The sequence below is a fragment of the Onychostruthus taczanowskii genome, unplaced genomic scaffold (genome assembly GCF_017590055.1).
Source record: "Onychostruthus taczanowskii isolate IOZ18803 unplaced genomic scaffold, ASM1759005v1 scaffold38, whole genome shotgun sequence".
Classification (NCBI taxonomy): Eukaryota; Metazoa; Chordata; class Aves; order Passeriformes; family Passeridae; genus Onychostruthus; species Onychostruthus taczanowskii.
The window spans coordinates 3,969,874-3,992,234 of record NW_024501237.1 but is presented as its reverse complement, the minus strand read 5'-3'; the positions used below and the strand labels follow the sequence as shown (position 1 = coordinate 3,992,234).

The following is a 22,361-nucleotide window of genomic DNA, read 5'->3' as shown; positions in this document are numbered from 1 at the left end:
GCTGGCACGTGCTTTGAGTCTGGAATACTCACTGTGCAACACCTTGTAAGGCCTCATAGTAGGTCCTTTATCCTGAAAAGATTCTTGGATTTTATTCCTGAGTAAGAAAAAGCTGCAGAAATGGTCTGGCCTCCTGTTCTGCACCTTTAAAACACCCACTGTACACCAGCCTGTTAAGGATTCTCAGTCTGGAAGAGATCAGATTTAAAGTGGTTCTCACTTTGCTTAGAAGAAGCATGGTAGTTTGCATGCAGGTGGAATACATTCCCTTAGAAAGCATTTTTCCAAGAAAGACTGTAGTTTTCAATTTTGAATGTTTTTATGTACCTTTTGCAGATGTCTATCTGAACTGCAGACAAAGATTTCTTATTTCTGTTATGATCTTTAATTGAGCAGAAATCAAATATTTTGATAGAGATGCATTTCACTATTGAGATTAACTTTTAAACTTTGCCTGTTAATTAAAACTAAAGCAAAATATTCTTTTTTAAATAATGTAGCTGCTTATTTTTGTGTTTTGTGCTCTTTGGGATACACCCATTCAATTTATTAATTGTTTCCTGCTTTAAAAATCAAATTCATGGAGGCAGTTTCATTCATGGAAGGCCATGTCAGAATAGAATTATTCAGCATCTTAACCTGATATTTGAAAAGGTTTATTTTAAAGATGACTACTGTATGCTTCAGATTATTAAATAGTAATATTTTTTACCTTTCCTGATTGCCCTCTCCAGATACAACAATGGAATGCAAATTTCTGAAGTGTGAGTTTTAATGATCCATGTTGTATTGTGATATTGCAAATGTGAGATGTTGAAATGTAGCAAAAAGCCTTTTGTGAGGTCTTCACTTTTCACTCTGAAATGCAGTTTTACCAAAGCACACTGCCTCATGGTCTGCCTATTTTTCAGCATGAATTTTGTAAGTGAAACTGTTTCTATAACAAGGTGGTATTTCTTAAAATATATTATGTTGAGGTCAAAATTCATACTTACTTCTTCTTCTGTTAACTGCTGTTTTCTTTAAAAAAAGGCATCTTGTTTTTTCCTATAGCCCTTTCTTTTCTGAAGACACATTTAGACAATCACCATTCACTTCCAACTCAAAAGATCTCCTGCCCAACGAAACTACTCTTCATGGAAGGACTTCTGCACCAGGTCAGATATTTTTTCTTTCATTGCTTTCAGTTAACAGATATTTTTTACATTTTTCTTACTGTAAACTTCACCACCTGACCAATGCTCTTAAAATATGGTTTGCTTTGTCAAAAGGTAGCTATTTCTCCATTATGATAAATGCTGATTATTTAGAAGAAAAAGAGAAAAGTTAAATATTGCTGGAGCATTTGTGTTAATAGTCTTTAGGCTGCTGTTTCTATGAATTGTGCAATAGTCTATAGCAGATTAAATTTAGCAATATCAAGAGAGTTGAGGGGTTTTTGTGTGTGTGTGTGTCTGACGCCGTACTGATGCTGAATTACTGTCTGCTATTCTCCTGTTCCTGGCCATTTTCATCTCCATCTCTGGAGTACAGATGAAGCATTTGCAGGACATGTACCAGAGTGGCTGAGCTTGGCAATACAATTTTCCTGCCTTTAGCAGTAATTTAGAACCTTTCTGGAAGGATGTGGAGTTCTTCAAATGTACTGAAAAGCCACAGTGTCTGTGGGTGCCTTCCCACTGATTTTCTGAACTAGTTGACAGGCATTTTATGTCCAGATATAGCTTGGGTTATGTTCTGCATTAAAATGGAAAATACAGGCATGTAATAATACTATTCAAGGTCGCACTGAACACATGCAAAAACTTGATATGTGCCTTCACTATCCTGCTGAAAAATAACTCGTTTGCTAGTTCACTGTTATCTGTTCTTAAAATTAATAGCTCTGGGGTTCTAAAGGTCAGTAATTACACAGTCAGCTGTAGGGGGGGTTATTCACCTTTTCTTAGCAATCAATAAACTTTTGGGCACGTTACTGCTAATTTTCAGCTATAGACTGTCATTTAATTTACAACTTAACAGACCCTTCATTTTTTTTAATGCTTGAATAGTCATTTGACAGCTTGCAAAGTGGCAGATGAGGGTAAGAGCTAGATGCTGTCTAAGGGTAAATAAGCATAGCAAGAAGAAAAAAAAAATGTAGGATAAGGACAAGGGTCTCCAGGCTGTGCACAGACACTTCTGCAAGGAAGCAATGGATTCTGTACCTCTGGGTGAGGAGAACCAGATCAGGTGTGATGCTTTTAAGTATCAAAATGTAAACCAGGTTAGCACTTTCAGTCTGGGCTTTTGACCTTGGCATAACATGGAATATTCATATGCCCAGATGAAAGATGAGAATTCACAGACTCCTCAGGCAGGGCTTGGCACCTCAGAGGACATGGCCTCTAGCAGCAAGACTCTTACATCATACCGAGATAAATGCATAAGAATTTTAATTCTCTCTAAGACTTCACTTTCAGCAAGGCCACTGGAAGTACGGGTGGGTTTTAGTGACATGTTTGATCTTCTGCTTAAATGATGTAAAGTATCTTGTTGGTTAGATCGTCCTGGAGTGTTAGAAAGGCTTCTGAGGAACTGGGTTTTCATATGTTTGTGCTGCTCTTTAATCTGTTTTGTGGAACCTTGATAGGTCTGTGTATTATAATACATATTGCTCTGTGGTTGTAAGAGTCTGATATATAATAGTAGCAAGTACCTTGAAAATTTTAAAATGCCAGTTTCTGCTACATTTGTATTTTTGGAACAACTCTTATAATTCCAAATATGTTGTTTTTTCTCAGCTTCACAACAAATTCTTGGGCCTGAAGTGCAACTTTCACAGTAGCACCAAGAATGTGATTTAAATTTGTAATCAATTACAAATATTATATTCAAGTAAAAGATCAGCAGAATACCCATACGTAATTCTCCTATTAGTTTCAGCCTTGCAAGAAGACATAGCCTATGTACTGCAATGGATAGCTCTCAAAACATTTTATCCCTTCAGAGAGCAGCATTAAGGAACAGAAACAAACCATTGTGCAAGGCCTACAGAAAGTGTTAGAGAAAATGCTGGGGAAGTGTGTATGTGGTCTCCCACATAAAAATCCTTTTGCTTGAGATTTATTTCATGTTAGTCCATCCCTAAAACAGGACAGTAAGAAGCAGAAAAGAGCAGCATAAGAAAATGATACGAAATCCCCAGTCCAGTGGCCCTGGTGGGACCCCACGTACGCGGTTGCCGCTTCTCAAGTGAGCACCAAAATGGGCAACTGTGTCGCCAGACTCCTGCCAACTTTCTGTCTGCAGACTTTTTGGCACCTTAGCTGCAGAGGAATTGGGAAAAGTGACAGGAACATGGGACAGTAAGATATTTCATGTGTCATATTCAATTCTTTCTGTACTAGGTAACATTATGCAATCTTATTCATTACCAAGCTTCATCCTAAACCCCATCATCCTTATTATTTTTATGCGGATGCTGTTTCAGAAGCTCACCCCTTTGGAGAACTGGAACCACTCTCTTTGCAGCCTGAATTTATTCACAGCAAGTTCTACTTTTGTTATGTCACCAGTGCTGTCCTTCAACTTTGATAATTCTTCTTCCTTGAGATGTTCACCATCTGATGTGCCATTCCTTACATTCCTCTAATCCTGCTTCATTTTGGGAAAGTGAGCCAGCCAGTCTTAGGGTTTTTGAAGCAACAGGGTTTCCATTTCCTAGCCTTTTTCTTCCTCTGTTTAGGGGCATTAATTTCTGCAAATATGAGTAGTCAGAGCTATATGTGCTCTTTCATAGGAGGTTTTATCCCTGACTTTTTCAGCAGCCTGCAATCTTCTGAGTGCATATTGGAAATGCCTCTCCTGATTAATCACAGCTCTGTAACTAGAACATGCTGGTGTCTCTCTTGCTGGTCAAATAGTAACATGTTTTTCTTTTCCCTTATAATTTCAGCTGATTATTTCAGCATGCAACAGAAATTCTTGTTCCTACACTCTTAGGCATATGACCTTGTAATTTGAATTGTTTCACTTGTTATTTTAGCTCTCAAGATGATTTCTTTAGTACTCTGAAATTTCTGCATATTGATATTGCTTTCATTAATGCAGTTCTGGTTTGTTTGGGGGTTTTGTGTAAGTGTGTGTGTTGAAGCTATTAAAGAGGATTTTTAAGTACAGTGGGTCCAAAGTTCAGTCCTTGAGACTAAAGCTTAGTGGCCCCCTCAGCACAAACCACTTTATGGCCAGTTTATAAGAAAATTGCAAATTCGGGTCTTTAACTGGCAGAGCACTCTTTGTAGGGCATTGAGTAGATAAGGAGTATAATATAATTAGGAAAGAATATTAAAAGATGTGTGAATACAATTCACTGATCAGGGCATTTAGTGGAGGGGGAAAAAAAAAACCTAAATAAATAATGATATTGTGATGGATTTGGCCTGAAAAAAGGGTGGAGGATTCTTAATCAGCAGCAGTATCACAGGCAGGAGAGTTGATTTTAATCCAGGTATCCAAGGAACTAACAATGAAATCTCCAACAGCTGTCAGAAAGGGACTCAGCGGACCCACAGAAGTCATGGTATCTCCCTGATAATCTGTGCTGAATTCCTAATACTCTGAGAAGGGAAGACAGAGTTTTCTAGGGTATATAGTTCAAATTTACTGGTTAAATTTGGGGAATTAATTCTCTCACTTTTTTTAAGGTATTTTCTATGTTAATAACCATATTATTATGTTGAACTTTTCTCTATTGATTTTACTGTCCAAATAACTTCATTTTTACTCAAAAATGGAAATAAAATAGTTTTGATATTTACATCAACCAAACACACTTTGTTCAAAAGTTACCATGTATCAAAGTAATATCTATTACAAAGTCATATCCAAACCAATTCACTAATTTCAGCTGCTCCCTATAAGGATGTGGCCTCTTTTAACCTAGCAAAAGGTAGGGTGAAGAAATTAAAATTTTTATGTCAGTCACTTTAAAAAAGGACATTTTCAGCTTCTGTTTTATAAGATTCTTCTTTTGACAGAATAGTTTTATGTCAGACTATATAGTTCAGTTCAGATCACTGGATAAATTAAAAACTTGATCTTATGCTGCTTTTCCTGACCCTTAGTCAGTCTTTAATGTACTTTAATAGTTTTGCACCATCTCATTGACTCGTTCTGTAAATCAAACCTGCCTTCATGGAAGCCAGATGAGTAATATTCATTATTCCTTTTCTGGATGGTTCATTAATATTGGTGAAAACCTCAGCTATGGCTTTTTGGGATTTTTTTTCTCCATGTACATCTATCTGTGTGTAGTGTAATAATATTTCATTATTTTCTCTCCTGTTTATCAATGACCTGGTATTCTCCTTCATTTCCACTGACAGTGCCAAATATTGAAATAATCCCATCTCTAGTGGATTAATTTTTTTTAATCCATTTTTGGTTGGAATTTAGTACTACTTGCAACACTGTGATTTTGATGGTGGTAAATGAATTTCACATGGCTAAAATAAACTTTTGGAACTGGAGGATGTAGGTCTTAGGGAGTTGTAGTGGAGGAATAGTACTCTCTTTTTAAATTTTGCCACAGCTTAATTTACTGGTTGTTGGGTTTTTTTCAGTGAGATAAAGCCAGTAAAGCTCCAGTCCTTTTTTGAAATGCATCATAGCCTCCTCTGCCATGTGTGTGTCCACACTCTGCACTGACCTGTAGGATGACAGACAGGCCATGCTTCCTCGTCAGGATTGCCCAGAATCAGCAGCATGGTGTTTAGTTCAGTAGAAGTTTGGAAACATAGTGCAAAAAATTTTGCATTTTGTCAGTGTCAGTTGTTCTTTTTTTGATAATGTAATTAGTGGGATCAGCCCATTTTTATGTTTATGGATCTAAGGTAATATGTGGAACAAAGACTCCAGTATGTTTGGAACTGCAGGACTATTCTGCAGATATGCGGGTTTCTCCTGTTACTGTCCATACTCACACTGGCCTTTTCTCTAGAGCAGGCATTCCATCGTAGCTTCAATAACACTAAAAGGTGAAAACCTGCCTGCTCCCAGGGCCTTATCTTTGCACATTCTGCTCACAGCAGTACTAACACCTGTGTGGCCACAGCAGGGGAAGTGGTGAACTAAACTCCTTTCTTTCTCCAGTAGTTTGTGGGAATGGTGGGATGTGGGCAGGGTGAAGGGAGGCTGTATCCTTCAACCATGTGAAATTTCAGCATTTGGGTGAGACTGATGTGCCCATCAGCACACTTCATCTTGTTTATTTTCTTGTTACTGTAGCTGGAAAATACCTCCTGAGGGTTTAGAATTTTGGCTTGAATATGATAAATAATCACGGTGATGGTGTTGTGCAGATACCACATTCTTTAGTATGAGTTTGCATGTATCTTCCTGCCTAATTCCTTTTTAAAGATGCTTTAAGGCCAGTATAGCTCTTGCTGTTGTAATTTGCGGTGACTCCAAGCATCTAGAAAGCAGATAGCAAGAGCTCTTTTGGTCCAACCAGCAGAGGTGTTCATGTCCACTATTTTCTGGCAGTATTTGTGCTCTGTTCTGATTTCCTGTGCTCTGCAGGAAACTAAACTTCTGCAACCTTCTACTGCAACCAGCTTTAAATTTTGGGTCATCACCGTGAGACTACTGTAAGCACACTGAGAAATGCAGAAACCTTGAGGGTTTGATTTCTGTGCATGGGATCACTGCTGCTTCTGTCACCCTGGAAAATACCCTTAGGCCTTAGGGGACTATGAAGGACACAAACCCTGTGAATTTTCTCTGAAGTGACCAGCAGTGAAATGTTGGCATTTAAATTGCCCTTGTGTAGCTTCCCTGCTATGTACCCATGGAGTTAATTAGAATGATTCACACCTCCTTACTGTTGTTTGCTTACATCTGCCAAAAAGCCTCTAACTCCACGTTGTGGGTAATCCTATTTACTGTAGGAAGGCTTTCTTAAAATGTTCAAATGTTAAAATTTGTAAATTAAAGCCAGGGCTTTTATCAGAGCATGATTACAAGCAATCGATTTTGAATTTATTCAGGACAGCAGAACCCATGGATTATTATTTTTGCGAGAATCACAGAATGGCTGAGGTATGAAGTCCAGTTCCAGTCCCTTTCTCAGAGCAGAGTCATCTTGCTCACAAGGCTATGTCCAATCAGGTTCTGAATATCTCCAGGAATGGAGACTCTGGACAATCTCTGAGCCAGCTGTGCCAATGTTTGACCTTGCTCACCATAAGAAACATTGTTTTATGTTTAAATGGATTTTCCTGTGTTTTAATTTGTGCTTTTACCTCCTCTCCACTGGCATCACTAAGAACAACCTGACTTCATCTTATTTCACCCTATCAGGTATTTATCCAGGTTGGAAAGATCCCACCAAGTCACCTTTTTTCCACACTGAGCAGTCCTAGTTCTCTCAGGCTCTCCTTGTATGACAGCTGCTCCATTCCCTTAATCATGGTTGCTGGACTTCAGACTTTTTTGAAAGCCTGAAAGAATATTTCAAACCCCTGGCAGCCGTTTCTGTCCCTGTGACGGAACAGCAATTTTTATGGCCAGTGTAATTGCAGGGGGGGAGTGCACGTGCATGTGAATTGACTTCCACGGTGCTTTTCCCCCACCTTGCTTTATCCCATTATTAGTGCTTATGGTCATTTTATCTGCTTTCAGTTTTGATCTGAGTTATGAGCTCTGCCCATCCAAGACATTGGATACCTCCTTCAGTTTCCTGATGATGGGAGTCCCTGACCCCTGTTGGCTTCCTGTCAGGGTAGAAAAGTGAGAGTGGCACTTAATTCACTACCAAGGCATGTTCCATCAGGCACTTGGTCCTGCTGTTCATTTCTGTCTTAGGATTTCTGTGAAATGTGCTTGGGGAAAGTGGTGCTGGAAGCAGATGCCACACAGTCATTGCTGCCTGCAGGGCGCAATTGTAGGTGCTCCCTAAGCCGTGCAAAATCTGCCTCTCTCAGTCCTCAAAAGCACCCTTTTAATTTTATTTTTCTTCTGGTACTTGTCTGGGAGTAAGATTCAACCAAATACTCTTCTTTGTGTGTGTACACATGGCTGTGCATGTGTATGGCTGTGTAAAAATCCTTGCAGGTGCATGAAAAAGGATACAGTAGAGATGTCCCTCTAACAAATCCAACCTGTGTGACAGCTTCATAGATGGTAGGAAGGGGTTTTTTTGTGACAGAGTGGCAGATTGATTTTAGTAACTGATTTGAGTTCCTTATCTCCCACGTGCTAATTCTTCCCACAAAAAGAGTGTCTTGTGGTACAAGTGCCTGGTGTGAGCTCTCTGGAAGGCCACGGACTGTCAGCCACTGGGGTGGCTCTCTGCTGTCTGACAGCAGGAGACAGATAGCTGGCAACTTGTGGAAAGTCATTCTAGGAAGGTGAGATAGTTGGGCTGCTATAGAAGTGGGCTGTACTTGGCATAGTTCTCCAAAGCAAGACAAATTTTGCAGAATTTGTTCACCATCATTCAGTGCTAACGTGCCTGATAGCGGCTCTGGCACATTTTCCATCTATCGCCTCCTGTCTTCAGATCCCCGTGCCCGTCTGCCTGCGTGCAGCCTTCTCCCTGTGCTCTCAGCTGCCTTGACAACCACTTTGCACCACAGCCATTGAGCAGAGGCTTCCACATTTCTGGTTCCTTCCATGGGATCATAGCCAAGGTGGCTTCAACTGATTGCAGTTTTCTGGATCTGCTCCCAAGCAGGTTTGCATCCCCTGCATGTGTGGTGCAGCAATAGAGGCTGTCTTCTGAGCAGCCACACAGTTTTCATTAGTAGCAGAGTCCCTTTCAGAGCTGAAGATATCATTTATTATGCAGAACAAACAATTTCAAAACAGCAAATTTTTAAAAAACCATGCTCAGGCATGTGTATGGTGTTTTCTGGCTAAAGCAGGACAAGTGAAATGTGCAGCAAGTGCATCGTTGTACATGACTTAGTTTTTCTTAACCATCAGTATTTACTGGGCAGGGAATGTGATCACACTCTTCTGAGCATCCCATGAAACTCCTGGTGAATTGGCCAGTCTCTCAATATGGGCTGCACAGCAGGACTGTGCACAAATTGATGTGGCCACATAGATTCCACTTCTTTTCCCTGTGAAGTCACTGCACTGATTATTTTGCCAGTTGTTTACAGGGCCTTCAAGATGAAAGGTGTTAGTTAAAACAAGCAAAAGAGTTAATGACTAATGGCTGTCTTGAAAGGCACTTGACATCTATCTGAAAACTTGTGTTTCTTGTTTTACTATGGGCTGCCTTTATACAGGGTAAATTTTATTTTCCAATGCCATGCAGTGTTCTCATACATGCAAAAATACTCATTGACACCTCTTATTTTGGCAACTCTTACTATTTAACTTACCATAATAAGTTTGCTGAGTAATAGTTAGTCAATGGCAAGTGATTTTTGAAAAAGTAAAATCATTGTTGCCTTAAATATTCTTAACCAGATAACACAAGTGGAGGTCAAATCTGTGAAGGGTTTTTTGAGCAGCTACAATCATTGGAAATATTTAGTGAGAAATGTGGGACTTTGTCTACCATGTATTATTCTGGGAGGTGAATTTGGGACCGCACAGGGCTGCCCAGCAAGTTCCTGGGAGCTGTCTTCTGATGCAGGTGATAGAAGACAGCTTGGGGGAGAATGACACAAAGTTGTAGAATTGGTTTTGGGAAAGGAAGAAGGGAAAACTGAAAAATTAAGCCTGTTGGCTTCAGGAAGGGCAACTGGAACCAACTTGGAGATGCGTATGGAAAAAAGCCTAACAATAGTTAATGGCCTCTGGGCTTGAGTGAAGCTTCTGAAGTGTTCTCCCACAGTATGTCCAGGGTGAGCAGGGAAACCCAGGGTAGGTACAGCTCTGATTAAGGGTGAGGTGTTGCTGTCACAGCTCAGGGACCACGTGGGGTCTGCAAGAGGCTGCACTTGCTCTGGCATTCATTCGTTTCACTAATGTTGCAAATGATGGAGGAGAAAGGATGTTCATTAAATGTCTGTGGCACACCTTGCAAGGAGGTGCTATAAGCACTTGAGAGGACAGAACTAGAGTTCAGGCTTACCTTGAGGAACTGAAGAAACTGTGGAAAATAGCAGCCAATGCAGTGAGATCAGAGTTCTCTGCCTGGGGGAATGGTGAGTGCCATGAGGAAAGGAGAGGGATGAATGCCAGGCAGTGCAGCTCAGGGCAGGGATCTGGATTAGTGTTGGTCAGACACTGTGTTAAGTGTTTTTGAAAGAAAAACATTGCAAAAAGGACAAACATCTGGCTGAGGTGTTGGGAATGTTGTCTGTGAGGCACATGTGGTAATTCTGCTCTGCAGCTGGAGCCCAGAGTTTAATTTTGGGCTCTGTAATCCAAGAACAATGTGGAGGAGACAGCAGTGGTCAGAGGTTTAGAACACATGAGCTATGCATGAAGGTTGAAGAATTTTACCAATGTATTTAGTCTGGAGAAGAAAAGAGGGGAGATATGATAAAGGCTTTCAGATATGTAAAATGACAGCTTTGAGAAGAAAATAATAAACATTGCGTGTGTTCATGTGAGGAGAATAAGGGATAACCAGCTTAAATGACAGCAGAGGAGATTGCAACTAAACACCAAGTAAAACTTTCTAGCAGTGGGGTGTTTTTGCACTGGCACAACTGTCACAGGAGCCTCTGGAGCCCCTGTCATAGGAGGGTTTTTTTTAAAAATTAGTAAGAAAAGCATCTGTTGGGGCTGATGGATAAGTTTGGTGAGTGACTGATGTGCCTCTGGGTGTGGGAGAGACGAGCTGGCCTCGGAGAGTCCCTTCCTGCTCTAATTCTGGGATATAAATTCGGTACCAGAGCTACAGTGGTGATTGAACAACCACCTGAAAAAGATTGATAGATGAGGCATTTGGCTTACTGATACTCAGCATGCATCTCATTCAAACCCATCTCTGGTTTCATATGCTCTTTTGTCTTTCCTAATATCAGAATCTTTTGTAAATGTAAGCATCAGCACTGAGTCAAATTGTTTCCTGAAGATGAAACTTTTCCAAATACGAGCTCAACTGGAAATAGAAAGACAGATTTTAAAATTACTTTTCTAGCTCTGCAAAAGGAATTGGAACACATAATTCCTGATGTTTCTTTTTAGAGTTACCTTGAGACTCTTCAGTCTTCACCTGTTTTACCTTGTACAAGTTTGTCTTCTATAACATTTGTCTGCCTAAGAGTAAATTAAATGCACAATTCATCAGCTGTTTGGACAGATGGATAGACAGACATTAAGAGTATTGTTTAAAAGCAATCTAAGCAAAGCTGAAGACAAGTTTGGGGTTTTTTTCTTCTACAGCATGATTTCAATTTGAGTACAAATCTACCCTAATTTTTACTGTGTGTTTTAGTTGAGTTTGGGGCAGTTGTGGTGCTCACTGGTGCCCTGCAAAAGCAGAAGGCAGATGGGAGAATTATGCAGGAGGAGAGGATGGTTTGCAGGTAGATGCATGGGCTGGTGATAGGAGATAGAGCAAGGAGAGATGTTAGTATCTTAAAAAGAGTGAGTTAAAGGCCTCAAGGAAATGGCAGATTCAGTATTTATCACTTGGAGAATCTGCAATAAAAGCAGCAAAAACGTTTTCTTTCACAGCAGCAATCACAAGCACCTGGGAAAGGTGGCTCTGGCCAAATATTTGTAGTTACTTGTTCATCCAGTGTTGATTATTTTGTGTTAATTCACTCATCTCAGGAACTCAACCTGCATTTGGTGCATTTATTTTATTTTTATCCCTCACTGAGGTTTCTGCTTATCAGCTTCTTCCAAGTACAGAAGATTTTGCTTCACCCCAAAAGAGGCAGAAAGCTGAAAAGAAAAATACAATCTAAAGGCCACTTTGTCTTTATTTGTATCTGAATGCTGGATAGGGAACTACTAGTGTTAGCCTCTACGAAGTGCCCTAGATGTGTCTATTATCTTCTCTATAGAAACGAAACATCCGTATTTCCTGTGGACTTGCAAGCAAAAATTGTCACATTGACAAAAACAAAAGCAAAAAAGGAAAATTTGTATGCCCCATCATGGTCCTAATGTGCACAAATGTTTGAGTGATTTTTAAAAGTGTTTCTTGGAAATGTGTCTTAAGCAGAATTGTAGGGGAAAAATTAAAAAGGTGGAAACCTGTTGGCATTATGGAAATGGATTCATTTTGGTTTAAAAATAGCAGTAGGAGCAAATTATACTTTCATAAGTCCATAGGAACTCAGTGTTGGAACATCCAAAAGAAGTGTTGCAAGCAGTGTAAATGCTTGAGATAGATGTGAGGGCCACCTGCTTGGGAGTGAGTTAGAGGAAACTTAGGGAAGTTTATTATGGTTGGTCCATCTAACTGTTGTCATGAATATATTTTCAGGAGGAAATTAAATTAAATTTATTATGCAAAGATAAGAGAACACATTACCAGGTTTTTGTCTAACAATAGATGCAGGATTTAACTTCAGCTGTTATTTCTAAACAAGAAAAAAACCCGTAGTAATGGTGATAGAGCCTTTTGCTGCTTGAAGGCTCAGTTGTTCTTGGCCAACAATGATCGGGTAAAGCTTTGAAAAGCACTTTTTGGGGAACAGATTTGTTGGTGCTTCCTTTGCCTTTCTTGAAATGTCTCAGCACCCTCAGTGAAAAAAAAAAAAAAGCTATTTTTCATCTGGGCCATATTGCATTACTTCATCTGCAGCAACAAAACCCAGCTGATGTTCCCTGTGATAGAACGATGGAGGAACTCTTGAAGCCATGCAGGGATTCTTCCAGGACTGCTCCTTCTCAGCCAGCAAATTCAAAGTTTGGGGAGGGCCTGACTTTGCATCTGTCATGAATTTTACATTGTTCTATTCTTTCTTGTCGCGTAAGGGATGCAGGTACCACAAGACAGTCCTGTTTGTGCTTTATGCTGTAGCACAGCAGTGGTAATACAAGCTGGGGGAAAGAGAGGTTGGTGCCCAGCATTGTCCTCAAATTGATGCCATGATGGACACTTTGTAAAAGTGGTTTTCAAGTAATGACTGCAATATTCTTGTAGCTTTAGGGTTCCTTAAAAATCTGCTACTTCAGCCACCTGGCACAGAATTTATTGGATTTTTTCTCTCTTCTTGGTTGTTTCTTAGTTTTTGAGTTTAATGCAGAGAATAAAAGTAAATCCCAGAGCTTTGTAATGCAGATGAAGATTATCACAAGGTATCTCATGGTTTGCTCAGAAGTCTTCTGTTGTAAAAGAGAAGTGTGAGATTTGATGCAAAGATAGAATGTGAGAGCAGCTTTGTGTTTTCAAGTCAGCTGTCCTCCCAATCTTTTCTTTGCCCTGACTTTCTCCTCTGCTTCTGGTTGTCCATTTTTGAGCAATGGGCTCAGTCTTAGCAGTGAAGGGGGCTTCAATTTTTTTTCCGTGTTTCTCTGTGGAGTCAACTTTAAAGTTCATATTTTACCTGTTTTTATTCTTTTTCCAAACCCTGGCATTTTTATTGTTTCTCAGCAACCTTTTCAAGTGCTGCTGTCTGTTGTGCACTTGCACTACTTCTGTGCACAATATTAATGTTTCTTTTGGTGGGCTGTGCAAGCACTTCGCTGAAGTATTTCCAACTTTGATGGTTGCTGTTTTCAGAAAGAGCAGCTTAAGTACTGTGCTGCTGATAGAGAAAATCACTTGCATTCTACTTTCTTCAGTATCAAGGATTTTAAATTATCATAACATTACTGCTTTTTATCAAGCTCCACAGTAACATTACACATTTGCAAAGCCTTTGAGGAGAAAAAAATAAGAGCATTAATTGATAAGTTTTTGTATTGGAAAAGTAGACTTTTCTGCTTCCTCTGTGCATTTGTTCTGTCATTCAGATTGATTATGTGCAGATATTTGGGGCTTATGAAACAAAAAGGACATGACTCCCTCACATGTGTAACCAGAGCTTTCTGTCTTCTTTGTATTTTTGTGGGGAATATAGGAAAATGTTATACCTAGAAAGCAAATGCTTATCTCAGTTAATAGTGGATGAGTCTGCTCAGAGTAAAAGATACACCCTGAACCAAGAGCAGACAGGATGCAACGATGCAGGGGGTGACAAATGAAGACTGCAGAGCCAGTCAGGATCTCTGATACCTTAGATAAGTTGAGAGATATCTTACTCAGGAACTACAGTACCTGGAAAGATTCCACTGTTTATTTTAACTGACTTACTAGAAATAAGGATTCTGGCCCTACAAATAAAACCTTTGTGGAAGCAAGTTGGAAAGGGAGTAAGATGTATAATATTTGGAGCACTGCAATTTTGTATAGTCAATATATTTTTGAGCTTGGGAACCTTTCACAGGCTTTTGGCAAACAAGCTTGCAACAGAGCCATAATTACATATTTCATAAAAGGAGTTCTCAATTTTTAAATACAGTGTGCTTGCCAGAGGTGATGGATGAACATGTAAGGGGAAGACTCCAAAGCAATAAAATGCATCTTTGATGATGGGAACACTGCAGAAATAGGAAGACTGTATAATAAGATAAGATAAATGCAGACAGAAGAAGGAAAGAAAATTTCTTTGAGCAAATAAATTTTTAAAGCAATGTTTGCATGATTATCTGACCTTATTACCTTGTTTCTGAAGAAATAATTTCTTGAAGTTTTTGTCTTTTAGACATAACCAAACAGAAATAACCTTACAAATGGAGCAAGCTTTTCTGACATTCCTGTATAGCTGCATGCAGTGTATTTACATCTTTGGTAGATGTTGTGTACTTGACAGATCTCAAAGGAAAAAGCAGTAATTCACCTCAGGCTGGGAGCAGCCAAAAGTTACCTGATGGTTGTTTAGTGTCCCAAGTCTTTCTGAGTCAAATGAGATGCCTTGCTGTTGGACATCTATATATCATCCTCTTGCCATGAGCTCACTTCAGAACTCTGGTTACCTTCCCCACTGTGTCTTAGTCAGTTTATTAATTTTCTGGTTTGGTGGCCTGCATGCAGCATTTATTGAAAACGCTCTAACCACCACTCTCTTTTCACGGATTTCTGTTCATTTAATTTTTAAATTACTTGCCTGGTTTCTCCTTGACCATTTGTGTGGTGTCAGACTGTCTGAATAACCCAAAATATAACCCTGACATACACTTCCAGAAGAATGGAGGGAAAAGGAATTTTGACCTTCCATGTTAAGGCTTGTCAGCACCTCTCAATCCCATCTCTACATGGAATACCTTTTGCAGAGAACAATATATTTCGTTCATATCCATGGGATTCCATCTGACCATAAGGATCTGCCCGTGTGGATTTGGTTGCTTCCAAGGTCTATGGAGGCGAGAAGATAAAACAGGGAAGCAGCTGTTTTAACTGAGCTACAGGATGTGAGAGCAGACAGTAAACCACCAAAGGTTATAAATGTGAATTTATCTTCTTTGAATGATACCTCAGCACACTTTGTTTGTCCTCTTCACTTTAATAGTGGCTTTATTCTTTCCATTGTTTGTATAAAGAGATAAAGTTGGGCATGGCATTGGACAGCATACTAAAACATAATGCAGCATAAAACACTGTGAAGCAGTAATTGACAAATACGTCAAAGTAAAAGAAAATAAATAATCACAATATGAGAGTCCAAAACCAGTCCCTGGGGAGTTCTTGAGCCTGACAGCCACCAGCAGTCACAGGGCTGATTGGGTGGCTCCAGACAGTCACTTTTGTACTCAGGTCATCTTCTTCAGTTACAGCTCCCACCAGATATGGTGTCCTCTTTCCAAGCATACCCTGACAAAAGTCAGGGTAAAGACTTTTCAGAAGGGTGCTTAACACACTCTGTATTGATGTCACCGGGTGGAGAGGTGGAGTTTTACTGAACGTGAAAACTGAAAATACATACATGTTCAGAAGTATGCCCAACACCTCAGGAAAGGGGTAAATGCAGTGCTTTGTTTGCCAGAAATTAAATCTGTTTGGAAGGCAAAGAGGAGGCACAGAAAAATGTTTCTGCAGTTGATGTTCTCATCTCAGAGAAAATACAAATGGTGGCAGTTCCCAACCTTCTTGGATGATCAGCTCTTCACAGCTGCTCATTATGAAGCTGACCTGTGGCTAGAAGGGGAGTGATACCAGGTGATGCAGGAGGGCAGGAAAGGTGTCCATAAAGAGGTATTTCGCTATATTTATTAAGTCTTACCTTTACATGAGATTCTTAGCTCTTAAGTGTTCTATGCAAAGTTATTTCAAAATAGTTTTATCACTAGCTTTGTAATATCTTGAGTCTTAATCCTTCTGTTTCCTTTTAATGTCATACTGGAGAACTTGGAGGGTTTTAATTTTACTGAGCATATATAGTTTTAAATTCCAAAACTCACACAGAAATGCAATCTATTGCTTAATAATTTTAATATAGCTTCATCTTGTATGATTTTCAAACATAGGAATTTTGGAATTTGCTGTGGACATTTCAAGCAGAAATCTTGTATCAAGTCCTTTTTTATTTTCTCTCTCTTTTTGTTTTCATTTTAGTATAGGGGATGTCGTGGTAAAAGATGGATTTCTGTGAGACATCTTTCACAACAGTGATTTATTATTTAACATTAGTTGGTCTCAGTCCACCTTCTTCCTGGCCACTGGGTAAGGTGTTCTTTAAGGCTGACAATACTGACTGCCTGGGAACAGGGCTTAGGCATGCACAGAGAACACTGTGCACAGCCCAGTGTTGTGGTCCTGGAGCCCCTGGGCCTGTACTCACTTCCCAGAAAACACCATACCCTGGCATCCATTAGAGCCAGAGCCCAAGGAATGAATGTAGGAGTTGACTCATGTGACTCTTCAGGTCACTGGTGAGGTCAGGTGCCATGTTCTGGGAAGATTTCCAGACCACTGCATGGACACACAGCTCCAGTCTCCAGGATGCTGTCAAAGCTTGCCCAGAGAGTAGGGTGGGTGGAAATAGGTGGTTTTCCTTGGAGCTGAGAAATCTTTCACAAAGTGCTGAGGCTCCTGTTGCAAGAGACCAGCTCTGGTTTTCCATGAGCAAGCTGAGAAGCTGCTGAATAGAAAAAGCACTTTGGTGCAGAGGGAAGATTCAGTCAGAAGGAAGAATCACTGTAGTTATGACTCCACAGATACATCTTTCAAGTAAACAGCAGTACTTTCAAAACACCTCAGTGTCCTCTTTTCATCAATGAAAAATATGCAGCTGCTTTGCAAGGGACTGGCTGTCACCAGTTTGACAGAATCAGAAAGCTGCTATTTTTCCAGCTTCCCTTGAGCATCCCAGGACAATCCCTCATAGGGAAGAAGATATTATATTTCTTAAGAGATAAAAGAGGGCTGATGACTAATACTGAAGTGAATTGTTAAGAGACTTATTTACTTAATTGGGCCTGCTTGTTTGGTACATGTCCCAGTTAATTCATTTTTTGTTGTGACCATATTGAAGCAACCTACACCCTTGTGACCTTCTCTTATAATTATTACTATTTTCCTCTTTTGAAGCACTGTTTTGATTACGTACTCAAAAAGCTCTGCTGAAACATCTGTAGTGCTACCACAGAGTCAAAATTCTCCATTGTTTGGAACTGAAGGGTAGCAAGAAAAAGAATCCTTCTTTATTGAAGTTCTTAGGGGTTATGGGTCACTTACAGCCCTTAGGGGATGGGGAGGGGGTGTCTTCCTTTTTAATTTCACAAAATGAGTATTTTGAATAGGCAGAACTTGTTTTCTAACTAGAAATTTTTTAAAGAAAAATGTGTTGTTGGATGGTAGCACTCAGAAGTGGCTCAGAATTCCTCTGGTGTGAATATTGTACATATTACAGGGTCACAGGAGAACAAAACAGCAGTGGAGAAGGGGCTGGCAAGTATGGCCAGCCCTAAATTTGCTGAGATTGCTATGTGGACTCTCTGCCCCAAATGAGGCATTGTTTTTATTATTGCTTAAATTAAATACAGTATTTGACAGCTCTTTGCCTAAACCACAGTGGAGTTGTGTGAAAAGCTCTCTCTGAAGGAGAGACTCTCTCAGCCATGGCAGTCACATCTGCAGTGGTAGCTGGCTGTCAGTGAGGGGCTGCCAGTGCAGGGGGAGCGTGTTTATTCCTCAGTGCTTCATTGGATGAAGATTTTGCTGTTTGTACCCAACTCCACCATGTTGACTTAGGCTCACTATAATGTTTTTGAAGTCCTGTCCCCAGCTCCTCTCCCCACATTTGCCTGGAAATGCCAGCCAAGTGGTTTTCCTCCATCAGGGCGTGTTCCCACCTGCTGGTGGAGCTTGTTCTGGGCAGTGATCCCAGAGCAGTGTTGGTTTGGGGAAAGGTGCTCTGCCAGTGCCATCCTTCCTTCCAGTGGAACTGGAAGAATTACACCAAGCCCCTCACTGCTGGCTGCTGTGTTTAAAAAGTACCCTTGTAGTTCTGTGCACCTCTTACAACAGCAGTCCCTTCTCCTCAGGGAACGGGACCCTTGCACAGGGTATTTTTTCACTCAAGACTTGCTGATGCTCTTTCTTTTATTGTTTTAAGTAGTACACCGCTTTCCCCAGCCTCTACCTGCTTTTTGCTCCATTCTGTCCAAATCAAAACTGGCCATGCTTTCAACTTCTTGAAGCATTGTGTAACCTTTTTCCCTCTTCTTCATTCCCAGTCCCTTTCTCTCGACTTCCTTACAAAGTGTTTCCATATCTGTGCTCTATGCTCTGTGGGGTTTCTTTTTTTCTGTATTGCAGACTCTGTCTGTTACTGAAACAATTAAAACCACTTATTAAAAGATAACAGCTCACTCTGGGTCACAGTTTTTCAATGGCCCTCTAAGCTGCTGGGGATTTTGATGCCAGAGGACACCAGTGCTGGGTAGAACTTACCCTGGATGCTGACCCTATACTGGGGTGCTGTGTCCTTTTGTTTTAATGTTTGTCTGAGCAATCTTCTGGTCTCCAGAGTCAGACTGCTCATGTGTGTGTAGATGAGGCACTTCAGAACATGGCTTTAGTGATGAACCTGGCAGTGTTAGGTTAATGGGTGGACTTGATCTTAGGGGTCTTTTCCAACCTAAATGATTCTGTCATTCTATGTAGCAAGAATTCCTGCGTCAGTAGAAAAGAAACGATCTGAAAATCTTTATTCAGCTTTGAATAATAATCTAGTGTTAGGTAGACCATCTCAGACCAGGCTTCTTCAAGCACCAGGCAAAGGTGGCTGACTGAAAAAGCCAAAAGAGTGGTTGTTCCACAAAACCACAATTAGAGGTTAATGCTCACTCTTGACTTTCTCTCTGTACATAACCTGGTTCTCTCCTTGGCTGTGCCTATGTCCAGAACACTTTGCCTCAGGGTTCTGCTTTAGAGTGTGCATGAAAGATGCTGTATGAAAGATTCATTTCCTTTCCAGCAATGGGAGTTTCCTTTCTAAATGAACTCATGTGCCAGATCACACAGCACGCCGCCAAAGTGCTGCATTTTCTATGACGCCTACAGGGCTCTACTGAATGAAATCTGCAAGTCTTCAGAGTTCTGAAGATGGCTTTGTGTTTTTTGGCATAGAAACAGAAAAGCTGGGGCTGGAGGTGGGAAATGGATTGCCGTCTTGGAAATTTAACGACCAGCTGTTTCCCTGTGACGTGTGTGGAAAAGTGTTTGGTCGCCAGCAGACTCTGTCCCGGCATCTCTCGTTGCACACAGGTAAGGCAGGGCTTGCCTGTGGCTGTCACAGCACTCGGGAATTCCGTGGGGTTTGGTTTGGGGAGGAGAAGGATGGTAAGGAGAGGAGTGTGTGAGCCATCCTCAGCTCACCTGGGGCAGAGCTGAGCACGGGAGCAGGACACAACATCAGAGTGGGCTTAGGGAGTGAACGTTTCATTTCTTTGCAGCCTATGTGAAATTTCTCCTTACAAAACCTGTCGATTCAAGTTTGTCTGGGTTCCAGCAGATCAGACTGTAACAAGCTTGGTAATAGAGTTCTGAAGAGAAGGCACAGCCTTTGTTTTTGGACAGATTTGGGGGTTTTTTGACAGAAATATCATTCACCTGATGACCTTTTCAAGTGTCGCTGAACAACAAAAGATTTGGCCTTTGTGTTTTAGATCTGTGAAACTGAAAGGATTGAATAACTCATTCATCATACAGTTCTGAGAGGAACAGGGGCTGTTCTACCCCATATCAACTTTCTTGAAGTGAATATGCTTCAAATCAGCTGAGACAAACAGAGTTTTTATATGGAAGATGCACTCTGTCAGCCTGCTGAGATGCACTGCATAAAATAACACTTGGAAGCAAGAATTTCCCACGTAGTGCTGAGAAATCCTGCTTGTATAATGCCAGTGTATGCCAACACAGCCATCCTGAAAAGACTCAGATTCTCCATGGTCTAGTGGGGTTTCCTTAGTCCTAAGCCGCTTTATGAAATGCCTTTCCCCTCACTTGTAGCATTATATTTCAGTTTTAGAGGAGCAGACCCTCAAAGGAAAAGGTAAAAGCAGACATAATGTTTGGTTATTTTAATCAACCCTTTGCAAAATGCAGCCTGGTGCATGCACAAAAACTGTGCTGCCTGGATCTAGAAATTACTAGTTTAAAATAAAAAAGAGGAATATTTAAAATTGTGAATCGTCAGAAACACATTATGAATTAGTGTATTTTTTTTGACTGTTCTTTGAATGAGGTTTTTCATTAGTTCATTTTTGGAACTGGACTGATGATATGCAGTGTTTCCCTTCCTCCTACCATCAAATTTTAATGCAAAATCATCAACTATCAGCTCTCTGCAAGCGATTGCACGGGCAATCTCAACAATAAGTCCAAAAATCAAAGAAAAGGGTAAAGGAAGTAGTTGCAGACTATTGACCTGTTTCTCCACTGGCTTTGCTGCAGCTCCCAGAACAGCAGTTGCCCCAGTTTTCCAGTTTATAAAGTTTTATATTATCCAACTACAAATGGTAGAGCAAATTAAAAAAGCTTGCCCTAAACTACCTCCAATTAGTTGGGGTTTTTTTTCTGAGTAATTGCTGTGGACTCCTATAAATTTCTAAAATGCCGATCTTCCAAAGTACCTCATCCTGGGAGGTACTGGGAGAAACCCAAAGGAAGGCACACTTGGTTACTGGCAGCTTTCAAAGCAGCTGGCTTCAGACTGAGCTACACACTCACATCTTTCTGCTCCCTTTTTCAGAAGAGAGAAAATACAAATGCCACTTGTGCCCCTATGCTGCTAAGTGCCGTGCTAACCTGAACCAGCACCTGACTGTGCACTCGGTGAAGCTGGTGAGCACCGACACCGAGGACATCGTCAGCGCCGTCACGGCCGAGGGCAGCGATGGAAAGAAGCACCCTTACTACTACAGGTGAGCACCCAGACAGGGGCTGTGCACCAGGCTGGGTGTGCCTGCTGAGGACATGGGACAGGGCCACCCTTCTGGCGCTGCGGGCCTGGAGCCATGAGTGCAGCATTTCTCTTGCCCGTATCTGGCTTAGGATGAGCAGCGAACCCCGGCTGGCTGCTCCGTGCTGTTTGACTTGGCTGGCCATGGGGAAGGACTCGGGGGTTTGCTGTGGGGCTGGTTTTTTTAAGTGCCCTTGTGAGGCAACTGGGCTCTTAGAAGCCACTCTAACTTTTTAAGCAGTGTTCCTTTAATTTTTGTGTTTGGAAACATCCCATCACGTACAGGGATTCACAGCGAATCTAAAGCCTGGTGCTTCCAGTCGCCTCTGATTGTTCCTTTGTCTTCAGCCAAATTCATGAAATCAAATAGCTTAAAAGTGTTATCAAGAATTGTTATATCAATCTACACATTTCCTCTAAAGGTAAATACATTTTGCTAGAGGTTGCTAGAGGTAAATACATTCTGTGACCAATATGGTGAAAGAAAGAAAACCTTCAGGAGAATTTGCCTGAAAAATTGAAAGGAATTGCCCAGATAAAATGGATATTTAGGCATTCTTCTTGTTGTATGCACTGTTGTGCACTCTGCAAACTGTGATGTGCACTCTAGTGGCCAAGCAGATTACCAAATCACTCTTACTTTTAGTCAAAGTGCCAAGAGCAGATTTAATTACAAAATCATAGAAGTAAGAAATAAATGAGACCTGCTGGATTAGATTATCTAGTGCTTCCCCTTGGGAAAGCAAAATAGTGCCCTGGAGTATATGCCTTTTCCAATCTTTCTGGCTTGTTTTAAATGCTAATAGCCTAATCTAAGCAAGAGGAGGACTCTGCAAAGAAAGTTAAATTAAAGGATCCTTTCCACTGCCTCTCAGTATCACTGTGTTTATGTGCTGGCTGCAAAATCTGTATCCCTGCTAATTATTCGCATAGCTGAAGACTGCTGTTTTCCAGTCAAGCATAAGAAATGTTTGAACCCATTTTTACTTGCTTACACTGAAACTGCCA

The 22,361-nt window shown here is 40.7% G+C and overlaps 1 protein-coding gene across 3 annotated transcripts in view; it reads left to right on the top strand.

The window, feature by feature from the left end:
- Nucleotides 1-22,361, top strand: part of ZNF827 (zinc finger protein 827) — a 99,529-nt gene that overhangs the window by 66,243 nt on the left and 10,925 nt on the right. For all 3 annotated transcript variants that reach the window (XR_005953230.1, XM_041412130.1, XM_041412131.1), the window contains exons 8-10: nt 1,054-1,157; nt 19,520-19,657; nt 21,144-21,315. Coding sequence is in view for 2 of the 3 variants with exons in the window: in XM_041412130.1 (XP_041268064.1) it covers nt 1,054-1,157; nt 19,520-19,657; nt 21,144-21,315 (414 nt within the window). In the remaining variant the exon portion in view is untranslated. The remainder of the gene's footprint in view (nt 1-1,053; nt 1,158-19,519; nt 19,658-21,143; nt 21,316-22,361) is intronic.